The 15,483-nt window shown below is 43.7% G+C and overlaps 2 protein-coding genes across 7 annotated transcripts in view; both read left to right on the plus strand.

The window, feature by feature from the left end:
• The window catches only part of ARHGAP29 (Rho GTPase activating protein 29), a 91,760-nt gene extending 89,893 nt beyond the window's left edge, over positions 1–1,867 (plus strand). For all 6 annotated transcript variants that reach the window (XM_084637337.1, XM_084637342.1, XM_084637340.1 and 3 more), the window contains exon 24: positions 121–1,867. In XM_084637337.1, coding sequence (XP_084493463.1) covers positions 121–1,028 — 908 coding nt within the window. In that variant the 3' untranslated portion in view covers positions 1,029–1,867. The remainder of the gene's footprint in view (positions 1–120) is intronic.
• A 3,652-nt stretch (positions 1,868–5,519) lies between these two features.
• The window catches only part of ABCA4 (ATP binding cassette subfamily A member 4), a 112,791-nt gene continuing 102,827 nt past the window's right edge, over positions 5,520–15,483 (plus strand). Inside the window, exon 1 of the mRNA XM_084637791.1 lies at positions 5,520–5,609. The gene's annotated coding sequence lies outside the window, so the exon portion shown is untranslated. The remainder of the gene's footprint in view (positions 5,610–15,483) is intronic.

Genomic DNA, 15,483 nt, shown 5'->3' on the forward strand with positions numbered 1-15,483 from the left:
TTTCTTCAGCTATCATGCAGTTGGGTATATTAATAAGCCCAAATGGTCAAAGTTACACTGAATCTGTGAAGTGTTATCGAGTGAAAATGACAAAGTAAAACTCATTTGTGTTCCCTCTAGGCAATACTGTGATGCCAGTTTCAGACAAAGACAATGAACTGTCTCTCTCTCTAGCTGAAGATGGCTGTAAAGTCAATAATTTGCTACCTATAAAACCTAGTCGCCAAATAACCAAAGTTCAGTTACGGTCTCCAAGGACAAAGCCAGTTATTCGTCCTGTGAGTTTACCTGTAGATCGAATGCTTCCTCCGTGTGTTTTGAATGAGAGAAACTCAGGAAATGTAGGAGTTTTAAGTCCAGAAAAGCTTGGCAGGAGTCCTACCATTGAAGAGGTTTCAGAGACTAAGGCACTTCCTTCTGTTAATGCCTGTTGCAGACTTTCTTGTTACGACACACAGACTCTGAGGAAAACTTGGGACAAGCAGTATAAACAATATGATATAACTCCAAGGACAGCAATGATTATGACCAATATACCCCAGGAGAACCGAGCACATGAGAGTGGGAGTGCATGTGCCTTATCTTCATCCTACGTTGTTGGTAACAATTCTGTGAATGCCATACTTCCCAATAAGCCATACACTGTACCTGTCAGATCTGCGAGGATGACAACAGAAGGGAATGGTCCAGATTCTAATCCTCTTGGTGCTTTCAGACCACCAAGAACTTTGCAGCCACCACCAGGAACTTTTTATAAACCTCCTTCTAATAATAAAGCTAAGCAAAACGAGGAGGGTTCTGTTCCTAATGCTTGTGCAGCAGCCAGTGCTTGCTCTGTTCTTGCCCAAGATAACACTGTGAAACTGATAAGGAACTCTGCACTTGTATCAGGTGCTCCTGGACAGCATGCAAATCAACAAAAAATGAGCTCCGAGGACCTTCATCCCATAGACCTGAAGCCCACCTATAAGAGACTAAGACCAAAACGTGTGCAAGAATTAGAACACAGGGAAGCTCATTTTGTATAGGGCAGCAAATATTTCTTGAGGATCCCACTTTTGTGCCATATTAGGAATATATATACACACAACACAGCATTTTAAAAGTGGGGGAGGAAACTGTGAAGGAAAAATGAAGTTGAGTTTTTTTAATTCAGTAAAGTTTCATAAAGGTCTATTTAAATGTATTCCCAATGTAGATGGAGCTAATAGAAGGTGCACTTGGTAAGACACTGAGCTTCAATTTCCTGGGTGAAATGAATTATTTATAGCATAAACCAAAGCTTGTGCTTTGCTCTGTAAAAGCTTCTGTTCAGTTTTCCAGTCTTTGCAATTAAAGCTTTGCTCCTAAATAGATTACATACTGGCCAACATGGCCTATAATTGTGTATTATATATGTATATTTTATGCCAATATGTTCATTTGTTGCCAGTTTTCAATGTTGTCACTTTAATGTTATTTGTACAGAAAGATGCACTTACTGAGCTGTAGTAGTGAAAACCAGAAATGACTTCATAATCCAGTTAGAGGTAGTATAACTTAGTGAGTGGATCAAAAATACACACCACCTAGCTAGTTCAGATGACTTTCGGGTGACTACCTGTTGCAGTGGTGCTGTCATTCCCAGTTACAAAATAGCCAGTGATTTCCCTTGCTGTAGATCAATTTCACTTCTTGCCTAATGTATCTGAAATGAAGAGTATAGTTTTGAGATATGGTGAAATAGGTGAAAATAACCAAAAAAAAATAAAATTATAAATCGGCATTAGTAGGTGCATCTAATGGTTTTTCACTTTGTATTAAATGTTTTATATGTACACTGCTATATTTGCTTAAAAAATATATTAACTTGTTAACATTTTGCTGACTCCATGGTTTCTGTAATATCTTGCTTTCTTCTAAATTATTAAAATACAGACTCTTGGTCTTTGCTAGGGTTTAGTATTAATACATCTGTACTGAAATACTTTCATGTTTCAGTTTGAAAAAGGGGTCATTTTTGTTCCTGCTTTAAGAAACTAAAGGTGTCATCAAACTTCCCTTCCTGAAAACAAAACAAACGTAAACCCTGACACTGCAGTGGCTATACTCTGAACTTAGTTTATGGAACAGAAATGTTAGATTCACAAAGCTGAACTTCCAGTTTCCCATGGAAGTATGACTTGTGCATTTGCAAAACAGTTCTGCCTCTGGGCAGTTCTGAGATGTCCAGAATTATTTCTTTCATTTGAGCAAGTGGCTTAAAAGGCAGTAGAGCAATTTGTGTGAGAACCTGTCTGGCAGCAGTAGGCAGGTCAAAAATGGCAAGTTAGGAGAGATTGAAGATTTCTTCTTGAGATGTGAGAACAGGTTCCACTTCAAGAGAAGAAGAAATAAGCTTGATCAGTGGGCCAAAATAGTAGGTATTCTTGAAAAGACTATGGGCAAAGTGGTGGACATGGCATAAAGCTAATGAGAGGATAGTGCTGATAAAACACTGGTCAGGAGGGCTGGAAGGAATAAGCAGCTGACATTCATTTCTGCAGCAGGAAGCTTGGTGGGGGTCCTAAATATCCACACCCACATCTCACATAAAATGAGTCATGACTTTGGGGTGGAGGGGTGTGCCAAACGATCATCTCCCCCCCGCCCACCCCAAAAAAAACTCCTCAGGCCAGCTCTATACAGTGTGCTGTTAGAGTGGTGCTTAGGAGTCTATGTGGAGGGACAAGATGGCTTAAAAATTAATGCCCACTCTCCTTGTCTAAAATGACTTCAGCCCTCTCTGAGACTAGCCTGGCTGCTGCTCACTCAGGCAGTTGCTGTACCATGGGGGAGCCCACTATACTGCACAGTAGCTTCTGTGAGAACTCCCCAATCAACCCATTAGGAATTCATGGGTGTGAGGAAAACACCATTTTCTCCCTCCATTCCCCTAGCCTCAAAAACCTAAGGAGACTTATTCTCTAACTAATCAACCAGCCCACCACCGTTGTAGATTCACTCTGTCAGCCATGCAAAAGGGCCCTGTGCTTGCTAGGCCCACTGCTGCTATTAGGAAAAGTTGACTAATGGGGAAGCAACTCAGAGGAACTTCCATGAGATGTGAAAGGGGGAGTCCTAGAGACGAGGAGAGATTGGAACAGGGCCTAGGGACAGATGGATTTTGGAGTAGGGGAGAGTATAGAACTGATAGTGCAGGAAAGGCGTACAATTTCACTGATAGATGCACAGCAGATAGCTGAAAATGGTGAACCTCTTAGATTTATTGAAAAACTGACTGGGCGAGGCCAGTCTCCTCCTGAAAGAGTGATCCCTTGATCTGTGTTCCACTTACTCTATTGGCCAAGCAGCTTCAGATGGTGTTTCAAATGGGGAGAGATTAGGGTCTTTCAGTATGTGAGGATGTGGTTGACTCTGTGTACAAGAGAACAGATTCATGTAAGTTGTGTGCTCACTAATGTACTAAATCCTGAACTGTAGCTGTGTCCAGCAATAAACAAGGGAAAGCCATTCCTGTTCCCTCCTCTAGTTAGCCACAATACAGGGCTGTCTAGTTCCACCCCGCACCCTCATCCCGCCAAAAAAAAAAAAAAGGCATGGTGTTTGAGAAATGTATTGGGCTCCCACAGCATAACTGATGAATGCTAGGTAGTTTCCACTCTAAGTGCGTTAGTTCTATTTCTTCCTGACAAAATATGGAGAACTATTTCTCTATATCCTCCATATTGCCAGAAAGTGAAGAGTCCGCCCAAATTCTGCACTGACTCATGCTCCTGGTAACCCTGCAGCACATATCCCGTGGGAGTAAGTTATACCCTTTAGAAGCTACTACAACAAAGGTTCAATCACCTGCTAACCCCCATGCGATGGTAGATCCTCCCAAAAGGAAGCCAATGTCAGAGTCCAGCTAATCAACAGCAGAAGACTTATGAAGATCTAAACTCGGGTACCTTCTTGCCAAGAAATGGCTTTTTAATGAAATCTGCCACTTTCTCGGCAGCTAGTGTAAGGAATGCAGGGTGAGTTTGTCTGTATGACTGCTCAATCTTGTGGGAAAGATTTTTGTGACCATTTTGCAAGACTATGCTAGCACAAAGTTGTAATATAAAACTGCATTATTTACAGTTATTAGTGTAAATTCATTGCTTTGTAAAAATAAAATTGTCATTTAAATTTGGTTTGAAAGTATTGAGACTAATTTCTGTTCACATTTTAATCCCTGTATTTATGAAAAGACAACAAACAAACTGGTTCACCTTTTTTTTTAAAGTTACTTGAAAATCTTTTCCCCCCTTTTGTGTAATTAAAAAAAGATCTTGTATGCTAGGTTTCATCTGGTTAAAAAAATATCATCTGCCATTACTATATTACCTGCTGTTTGCATAATAGTAGTGTTTAGGAAGCCCAACTGAGATGGGAGCTCAGTTGTGCTAGAAAGTCCCTGCCCTAACAAGCTTCTCATCTAAACAGGCAAGACAGAGGGTGGGCGGGGAAATAGATGCACAGAGGTAAAGTGACCTCCCCAAGGTCATGCAGCAAGCTAGTGACAGAGTCAAAAATAGAGCCCAATTCTCCTGACTCCCAGGCCCCTAGACCAGTGTTTCTTGAGTCGGTCATGACCCCAAAAGGGGTCACACCAAAAAAAGGGATTATGAGGTGCAAACAAATTCTCACTTTCTGCACACCCTCACCCTTCGAGCTCCAGTATTCTCTGTCAGCGTCTCAGGACACACACACACCCATTAGTTCTTTAGGCTGATCGTTGTTAGCACTGATACATTTTACTTTTTCTATAAATATAATGGGGTGGGGAATTATGACAAATATTGACTTCAAATAAGGGGTCACCACCCTGAATAGATTGAGACCCTGCCCTAGACCACATTACCTCTTACAAACCTTGAAGAGACGATTTTGGCTTTGTTTTTAACTGGAGATGCTAATTTTATAGATAATTTCTTTAGGTTTTAATGCAAATCTCATAGTATAGGGAACTCACATTTAGACAATATTTAATGCAATTAAGAGCTTATAATGACTGAATTGCCTTTGTGATATTACCATAAGCTTGCCAAGTGCAATAGTGCTTGGAGTCAAAGTGTTGATATCCTGTGGGCAAGTCCTTTGGCAAGCTGTTTTCCATGTGCCTGATTTGCATGGTAATTATGTTCTCTCTAGTTATACTACACTTACCCAGTCCTGCTGGAGCTTTGGTAGAGTGCTGATTTCCATAACTTCCTGACCTAATTAGTCATGACAATGCTTTGTTTTGCAGGGGTCCCTAATGCTACTGGAGCTGTAGTCCTGAAGCCCTTGTTTCAAATGTAGCATTTGTTCAGGTCACAAGACAATTCTCAAGGAAGGATCAACTTTCTTGTGCTGGCTCCATAGTATGTGCACAGTGTACATCATATGTTTTTCATGTAACGGCGCTTACACTCTCAGACTGAGTTATTCCACATCAAGCTGGGGATTAAAACAATCTCCTTACAACTGAGCTGTGTTATTTTGCAAGTGCTAACTGCTCCTAAGAGATGCATTCCTTTCCAGCCATGCTGAACATCCCTTCAGAAACCTTTTAATGTCCTCTAGCAGGGCAATGCTCTCCATGCCTCTTCGTATGTGAGGTAAGTTGGTGACTTTTCCAGGCTTTTATTGTTACTAGTTAAATCCTTGCTTTTTCTTGCAAATCCATGAATTCTTTAGTTTCTGTACTCTGGCAAAGGCCTAATTGAGTCCATTTGAATGCTGATTTCACATGTTCTGTAAAGCGTTCAGAGTGTGGTAGGGAAACTGGAGCAAACCAATTTAGGGTTCAATTGCAAAAGCTTTTTGAGTGTTGTCTATTAATGATATGCTGCTATTTACACAAAAATGAAAACAACAAAATCAAAGTGGGTGGTATCAGTACAACTCCCAGGAGGAGGCTGTAGAGGGCAACTTGTTACTTTACAAAGGTTGATTTCTAGGTGCAAAAGTTGCTTTGGGAATCCATTTCTATGACAGTGATACAAAGGAATCTGGAAAAATCTTAATGTTTGCGACTCTAAAAGAGAGAGGAACAGCCCTTGCCATTCAAAGGCATCAAAGGTCAACAGTGTTAAATAGCGTGGGCAAATCCTGCTTGCTTTCCTCACACAAAACACAATTGGCCTGAATGAGAGTATTCTTGTGTAAAATCAGGCTTTGGCCATAAGCAAAGAACAGATTCACTATGTGTGCATCAAGTATGCTTTGGACTTGTTCTACAAGTATGTGCCCCGTCCATATACGGATCCTCTATATTGCCCAACTCTCCGGGTACACGCTGCAGGAGGAATCAGTTTGTGGTGCTAAGTTTGTCCTTGTTGTGATGTGCAGTGGATTCAGTAGTACTCTGATTGCTCTTTGATTCTTAGATTTCTGTCATTAGAAGGCGGTTTCCTTGGCCCTTTCCTCCTTCTCTTTACTGATTTCGTATCAATGATCTCTTCACATTGTTATATCAGAAACAATGTGCACAATATAGCTCTCATTTCCTTCTCTGCTCCCCCTTCCCCTTCCTTCCTCTCCCTTCATTTCCTTCTCTCTCTCTCTTCTCCATGTTTACTTCCACTTGGCTTCAAATCCCTGTAATGCCCTCTCTGATCCAGCCCGCCACAACTCCACCTCCTTCTCCTTTAAGTCTCTCTGTACGTGCTTCTTCAAGGCCTAAAAAAAAAACACCCCAGCCCTACCCCAAGGGAAGTGGTCACAAAATACATAAACCCCTCCAAAATTGAAAAAGATTAAATGAATGATACAAAATTCAAGGAACTTATGAAACCAACAAGATACATCACCGCTCCATCACTTGCTTTGTGTTGCATCCCATCCTTCATCTGTGTGTTGTCCATTTAAATGCCCTTTGGGGCAGTGATCTATGATATGTAGACATTTTGATTTTTAAATGTTTATCTATAGTGTTGGACGGTACCTTACGGACCTGCTGTGACTCAAGGGAGAGGAATGGATTATAATTTGCTCTTTCTGAAAATTGATCAGAACATCAGGACAGATCTGAGTTGAAGCCCATACTGCTTTGATGCCCTTTGTTTTACAGAGATGAACAAATAGTATCTATAGGCCAGCTCCCCGGGGTTAGAAGAGAACACATTCCTAGTATTCAAGGATATTTTTAAAACTCAAAAGATTTTTCTGCTCGTACTTGCACGTCTGAAATGAATTGCTTCAGAAGAAGGGAGGTTCCTTCTGGATGATGTAGGGTCATGCTGCACTGAGGCATCTGCCCAGCCACGACACAGGGAAAATGGCTCCTAGGTAGGCTTGTTATTAAGTTGTTAGAGGTCTTTTTTTGTGAATGTGAAAATAGCCTTTGTCTATCAGTTCTCTACCCTTAACCTTCACGTCTCCCATATAATGTTAATTTAAGATGTGCTTGGTTTGATGTAGGGGCAAAAAAGGACAAATTTCTGTGTGCTCATCTCACCTGTGCTGCAAAACCCCCAGACTGGCTCGGATTCTCAAAGGAATTTAAAAGGAGTTGCTGGGGCGCCTAACTCCCTTAAACTCCTTTGGAAGCCCGAGCCCCAGTGAGCACGTGTATATAGGGAATTGGCATGTGTACATAGCTTTGTATGTATACAGCTTAGCTCAGCAAAATGTGCAAGCACGTATTAAAATGTCCATATGGGGCTGGAAGGGGGCAGGGGTCCTGACCTCTATGCCTGCAAGACAAGACATATAGTAACTAATTGTATGGAAGCTAAAAAAAAAAGTGGCTTTGTCTCTCAGACAGTGTAGAACACTGGCCGCCTTCGTTCCACTACCACACAGAGGGGTGTATTAATTACAGTGCTAGCATGAGATTGTGCCACACACACTTTATTTTTTCTATTTTTTTTTCCTGCTTGTGCTTATCTTAAAAACAGCAGGGATGTGAACTCTTGTCTTCCCTAGATTTGCTGGAGGGCTCTCTCCTAAATTGATTGGACTCATGACACTTACGGAAATTTCCTTGTGCAAACTGAAGGAATAAAAATATCCCAGTAATACGCTGCCATTTTAAAAATAGCTTCTCTGTTAAAATGGCAGCATGTCCGGAATACGTGATAGGGTGGGATGGTGTAAAGGTTTAACTGGGACTCAGGATGACCAGCATAACTCAATTGTGGCTTTGTAATTTATAAGTCACGAGGCCACCTGAAACTCATGCATGTATTGCGTGAACATGTATATACACACAATTCAGAGAGAGCTTTACGTCGTCCCTGATAAGAATAGCACAAGGTCTATCTTCAAATATGCATTTACGTTATATGCACTTATTATTATAGTCTGATATTTACTTTAAGCGGAATATCTTATTTACTAGCAACAATTAAGGATGTTTTGGAAATCCTTAGTGACAAGATGCTGACTGTAGTGGGGCTAGCTAAGAACCTGTATTCAAACTATAGGTGCTATCAGTTTGAGTTTGCTAATCCCGGTGTGTATTGAAATGCTCCACAAAAACATTTCATGTTTGTTCTCACAAATCCCAACCTTCACACAGAGCAGAAGTAGGTCACAGGCACAGCCTAGGCAAGGGAACTGGAAAGCAAATTCACCCCACCTTCCAATGTGATGGTATTATCTAATTAGGGTGATTACAGTTTAATTTAATCCGTTATTCAGATACAGCCCTCTGTGCAGGCATGCAGTAGCAACCAGTGCCTCCTTTCTCAGAACTGACTTTTGGTTACAAAGTTTAATGTTTGTTTGTTTGAATGTGTGAAGTAGTGGATTGCTGATGGCCTTGGAGACTAAGTCCTCTGCTTATCCGCAGAACAGGTGTAGCACAAGGCAGAAGCCATGCAAGCTCCCCCACTCTGTATCACCGATGTATCTCACCCTGGCCTGAATGGACCTCTGTCTCCAGGCCTTGTTCCACCCCTCATATCTTTGCTGAGTACAGCAAGAGTACCCAGTTGTAATCTGAACATCTATCCAACTGAAGCTGAACCAGGACCATCAAACTGATGGCAGAAGTCCCTGAATGGCTGTCAGATATCAATGACTTGTCATTTCTGAAATAGAGCAGATGTAGGCACTATTGAGCTACACCTACACTATGGCACTGAGCTGCTAGGATAGCACCAGTGTAAGCACTGAGGGTCCAGTGTGTCAGCAACGGTAGCCATGCTGTTGGGTTGTGGTTTTGCCCTGCATCCACACACTGTTGCAGTTAGACAGTGCCATGGTTCCTGGCAAAACTCCATGATGCAACAGCTTGTGCAAGATTGTGAAAAGCCTTGGGAGCCCAGTTAAAAGGCCAGACTCCCCATTTCTAAGTCCTTTTCTCCTTTCTGGAGGAGCACTCTGCTCTCGGTCCTTACTCAGCAAGAAATGCTTCACCTGGAGTGTTTGAACAGCAGGCACAAGGCTGAGGCAGTGGAGTAGGTTGTGGCAGTGGCTGTGGCGAGCCAGAGGCTGACATGAGCAGCTGCTGCCGCAATGCTTGTGCGTCCCAACTCATGGCGATCTGGAGCTATGCGGTACTTGTTCGTTTTGTGGAGCACTGCTTTTGGCTCTAGACCCCTGGGCAGAGACTAGTCGGGACTGAGTTGTTCTTGAGACTTGGGATGAGCCATCTAGGCCCACTATGTAGCTTTTATTTAATAAACTAAATAGAGTAGAACGCAACTTACCACTGAGCTACTTGAATGCACTTCTGTGGAGCTCTGAGTCCAGAACATAGATAACAGTCCACTTCCTTAGAGCTCTGTTAGCCATAGGTGCCGACTCCGTGGATGCTGTGGGGCTGGAGCACATATGGGGGAAAATTTGTGGGTGCTCTGCACCCACTGGCAGCCAAACTCCCCACTCCCTCTCTCCCCCACTGCGAGCGTGCTGTGTCCCTGCTCCTCCGCCTATCTCCCAGCGCTTCCCCTGCCCGCCGCCAAACAGCTGTTTGGCAGCATGCTGGGGGTGGGGGAGGAGGTGGGGAAGAGGCAGGGCTGGGGCAGGGATTTGGGGAAGAAGTTGGAATAGGGGTAGAGCTGGGGCGGGGACTTTGGGGAAGGGGTTGGAATGGGGGTGGGGCAGGAGTGGGGCTGCATGGAAAGGGTGGAGCGGGGGTGGGACCGGGGGCAGAGGGGGATCAAGCACCGAAGGGAAAGTGGGGAAGTCAGCGCCTATGATGTTCACTCGAATGCTTCTCTCTTTCACCAACAGAAGTTGATTCAATAAAAGATATTACTTCACCCACCTTGTCTCTCTAGTATCCTGGGACCGACGCGGCCACAACAGCACTGCAGTCAGCTTCCTGTCAGCTTGATATACTGTATTCTTCAGTGAGCTTGTTGCTGGATTACGTTGTTAGTAACTTTAAAATCTAGAGGGAAGAGTAGGATGGAGAGTGGACTTCATCAGCCTCCAGAGAGAGACTGGCTCTCCAGCCATATTGTGTGGCCTCTAGAGGTAGGGACAGGAAGAGATAAAGGTAGAGAGTGATGATCCGTGAGGAAATTGAAAGGCTGACAGAGAGGACAAACTGACCCTTATCTTACAGGTATTTCTGGAAAGCATTGAATGTCAGACCTGAGAAACGTGGGGGCACAATGGAAACAAAACTGAGGTATAAAGTGAACCTGTCTGGAATCTTTAGCAAGGGTAATATGGCAACAGAACTGAGTTTTGAGAGTACACATCCATCCAATATGTCAATTTATATTTAATGTCCTTTATGGACAATTGAATCTCCAAGTTACTAGGCCTAAACATTAGGAGGATCTGATTTATCTACAGAGCCTACAAAATTCCCACAAGACAATTAGGTTGTAGTAGAAAAAGATGAGACTTACGCCACTTTATCAGACAGCTAGAGCTCAGAAAAAGTGGTGAAAGCTGTATGGACTGATTAGATTTTTACACAGTGGCAAAAGATCCTTTCTTTCCCCGCATCTGTCTTGTCAAACATGCATCTAGAGGGGAATTTCTGGCACTTCAGGCAGTTTGCTGTTTAAAGTTCTAAAGGGTGGTGATCATGTACAAGAACAATTTGGGGGGCGGGTGGGGACAGGAATTTCTTAGAACTAGTGAACAAGTAAACTGTTGCTAAGCAAATGGAGGGGAAGAAATCTGCAATGGATATTCTGTTGTTCACATTCCTAAAGCAGAATTGAGCATGCTGTAGATATTCTTTAAACTTACAGTTGTTTCTGTATTGCTTAGATAAATACTGGTTAGCCCTTGATAATGTGGAGTCATTGATAGTGTAATGTTTTATAAGGGATCCCTTACTAACCACTGAAAAAGTGGCTTTACTACCTGGTTCCAGGATGAGATAAGCCATTGCTTACTGCTCAGGGGAGCCAGTTGAGATGCACTATTTCTTATACACAATATCCTTAACTCTTTTCTAGACATAGTACTGCAGATCTCAGATGAAATATAGAAATGTCATGACTCATCATATGACTGTCTTCAGCCAATAAGGGACAGGGTTTTCTTTCTAGGATGTAAAAATAATTCTTCTACTCTGTAATAGCCCAGCGAAGAAAACTGAGCAAGAATAGGGTTTTTTAATTTTCCTATAAGCAGGAACCTTGGAAGAGACTTCCCATGCTTCGCTAATCCTCTTGTGATAGAAGTATTTTATTTTTCTTGGCCCTTTTGCCCAGCCTCCTGGAAGGGAGATCACTTCCTGTAAAAGCAAAATTAACAAAGCACAAATGAACACATGCAATGTACCTAGCTCACATCCTGTGTGTGCGTGAGGATCAGGAGGGAGCTAAGTACCATTCTAAATAGTAATAGATGCGAATTTGCACTACCTTTTTATAAAAAACTGAATTACCCATTTGTAATTTGTTTCCCCCCATACAAAAAAAAAAAGTTCAACAATTCAAGCTTTAACATGCTGGAGAATTATATTTCTTCTAGTACCAGCTATTGGAAGCTGACTATTCAGATTGCTCATTAATACAACGATTTCAAGTCTACACTGATCTTTCTGGCTGGCATTCTGCCTTTAAAACTGAAGACAGAGCAAAACTAATCTCATGAGAAGTTTGCATACTTCTGACCCTGACTTCTTTATCCATGATTTTATTATAGTGTTTTGCTCTATTTGACCTAATAGGGCCTGTATCTGAAAACTTACAATTCTCTTCTTTCTGTAGGTCTCGCCAAACCTCCATGCAGGAGGAAGGAATACTAAGGGCATACCCTGGGTTATTCTAAACTAAAGTTGTCCGGCTGCAGAATCTAGGTCTGTGTCTCATCTCATTTCTCCACCTAGTCCTTATATCACTAAGATTTTTTCCTATGCAGGAGTCTTAATCTCAGCCTGTGTAATTATAATACTCTAAATAGGCCAAATTCAAGGCAATCTAGCACCCACATCTTTAAAACGATTCATTTTTTTTAAAATAGGAAATCGAGGTTCTTTCCTTTGGTAAAGCCTTCACTAATGATGCTGCTTTTGGATGCAAAAATATACTCTCCTTCATCTTCAGAAAAACTGGAGCCATTGTTGAAATGTGACTTAATAGCTGATTGTGATCTTCCCTCTTTTGTTTTCTGTGCCAAAATTACTTCAAGTATTAATGTCATAAAGGGAACTTTAATAGTTTGTTTTAGGCAAAGAGGAAAGGTCCCTTTAAATTCTTCTTTTAATTTTACAGCATTAGCAGATTCTTAACACTGTCAAATGAATAATGCAGTGGTTTGTTGCTGTCTTAATAAGGGATTCCTTTGGGAATTTCCACATGATCATTAGCTTGTCCCTTGTTAATGAGTCCCTCCCCAGATAAGGAACGCTTGTATTATGACTCTTTCCCTACTACCGTCAGCAAGTCTAACTAGCAAATTAAATTTCTAAGCAGGGTCTGGATAACTCCATTATTGACCCTTCTATTCCCCAGAATTATTCTTGCTGCTGGAAATCTCAATGAGATTCAGAACACAGTGGCAAAAATACCTAGATCTCCCAGAATGAATGTAATTGTCCTATGTGCCAGTCCAGCTAATGGAGCCAGGAAGAGGACTACTATGTGTGGGAGACTTGGAAGGGGCCATTGCCAGGTGGTACGTATAGGCATAAACATAGGAATTCCTGTCCACAGTTGTTGCAGAAGGCCTGTGGAGAAGCTTTCCCATGTGGCTGGGGGAGCTAGATAAGGCATGTCTAATTCCCACCCTACTGAGCTGCCTCTGCTGGGTGTGGGTGTGACGCTGTATGGAATTGTGAGACATTTTATATTAATATTAATACCAATATTATAAAATTGCAATGAATTGTGCCAGATATGTCAAGGCATCAGTGAAAATGTTATGATTTGCCAAGTATGATGATCTTGTTTATGTTTGTATCACATTTGTATTGTAAGTTATAGATATGTATGTTATATCTGCATTTCAAAACTTGTGCTGTGTTTCTGGGTGACACCCGCAGATAAACTGGCATCAGCATGGCCTAGCCTGTTGGATGGCCCATCAAGGGTCATCAGTTGTACAATGAACTCATAGAAAAAGTCAGGGACTACACCTAATGAGTCAGCAAGGCATGCAGGAGCATGCCTATGGACAGAACCTACGGTTTCCAGGTATCCGGTTTTCAACTGGAATGCCCGGCTGAAAAGAGACCCTAGTGGCTCCGGTCAGCACTGCTGACTGGGCTGTAAAAGTCCAGTTGGCGCGGGGCTGGCAGGCTCTCTACCTGGCTCCGCGCGGCTCCCCAGAAGTGGCAGCACGTCCCTCGGGTCTGAGGCGGAGGGATGGCCATGGGGTCTCCATGCTCTGCCACCATCCTGCCCCAAGCGCCAGCTCCACAGCTCCCATTGGCTAGGAACTGCAGAAAATTGGAGCAGGGCGGGGGCAGCACACACGAGCAGAGGCAGTGCGCAGAGACGCCTGGCTGTGCCTCCGCCTAGGAGTCGAGAGACATGTTGCAGCTCTTGGGGAGCCCCCTAAGGTAAACACCACCCAGAGCCTGCACCCCAAAACTCCTGCACCCAAGCCTGGAGCCCCCTTCCACACCCAAATTCCCTCCCAGAGCCTGCACCCCTCCTGCACCCAAACTCCCTCCAAGCCCCCTCCTGCACCCAAACTCCCTCCCAGAGCCTGCACCCCAACCCCCTCCCCAGCCCTGAGCCCCTTCCCACACCCAAACTCCCTCCATCCCTGGCCCCACCCCAGAGCCCACACCCCCAGCTGGAGCCCTCACCCCTCCCCCACCCTGAACCCCTCATTTCTGGCCCTACCCTGGAGCCCGCACTCCCAGCCCAGAGCCCATACCCCCTCCCCCACCACAACCCCCTGCCTCAGCCCGGAACCCCCTTCCACACTCTGGACACCTTGGCCCTAGCCTGGAACCGCCTCCAGCACTCCCAACTCCTCATTCTCAGCCCAGTGTCTGTACCCCCTCTCACACCACAACCCCCTGCCTCAGCCTGGAGCCCCCTCCCACACTCCAAACCCCACGGTCCCAGCCTGGAGCCCCCTCCTGCACCCCAAACCTCTCATTCCCAGGCCAGAGTCCATACCACCTCCCACAACCCAACTCCCTGCCTCAGCCCGGAGCCCCCTCCTTCATCCCAAACCCCTCATCCCCAGCTGATGTGCTCACCACCTCCTGCACCCCAACTCCCGCCACAGGCTGGTGAAAATGAGCGAGTGAGGGTGGGGTAGAGCAAGCAACAGAGGGAGAAGGGATGGAGTGAGCAGGGGCAGAGCCTCAGAGAAGGGGTGGGGAAAAGGGTGGGACAAAGGTGTTCGGTTTTGTGCAATTAGAAAGTTGGCAACCCTAACAGAACCCTAAGGCTTTTCCATGCCAGATGCTGTGAAGCTTTTGTTTGGGGCACAGGAAATGCAACAAATCACAGGGCAAAAGGAATATAAAGGGCAGCTACTTCATTTCCATTGTGTCTTCATTCTTGCTCTTACCTCTGGAGTAACTTTTCTGCAAACTGAAGCTCTGAACAAAGGACTGAATGACCATCCAAGCTGTGGATGTGTTCCAGGATTTTCATGCCAGCAAACTCACCAATATTGCTAAGAACCTGATACATGGACTTTGAATCTCTGTATGTATCTGAGTGCTTTATCATTTAACAGCTCTCTCCTTGTTCTTTCTTTTTTCTTTATAATAAGCCTTTAGTTTTAGACACTAAAGGTTTGGCTGGCAGTGTGGTATTTGGGGTAAGATTCAACCTAATATTGACCTGGCAATGTGGCTGGCCCTTTGGGGTTCAGAAGAACATTTTGTATATGTAAGCAGAGTTTTTTAAATAACTTCTCACTGTACTGGGTCTAGATGCTGATTGGGAGCCAGAGAACTGGAATGCAATAAGGGGGATGTGATATATTTATTTATTTTAAAGTTTCTTGATAACCAGTGTGAGGGATCAGAAGCACAGTTTGTGACTGGTTGGGGAGTTTAACCTCAGTGTTGACCACCAGTTTTGGAAGTATCACAGTGGGTTTCTTGGCAGCTGCCTATATGCAGTATGTACATGCAACATATCAGAACTTGGCCTT

Source organism: Lepidochelys olivacea, assembly GCF_965140295.1.
Source record: "Lepidochelys olivacea isolate rLepOli2 genome assembly, chromosome: 8".
Classification (NCBI taxonomy): Eukaryota; Metazoa; Chordata; order Testudines; family Cheloniidae; genus Lepidochelys; species Lepidochelys olivacea.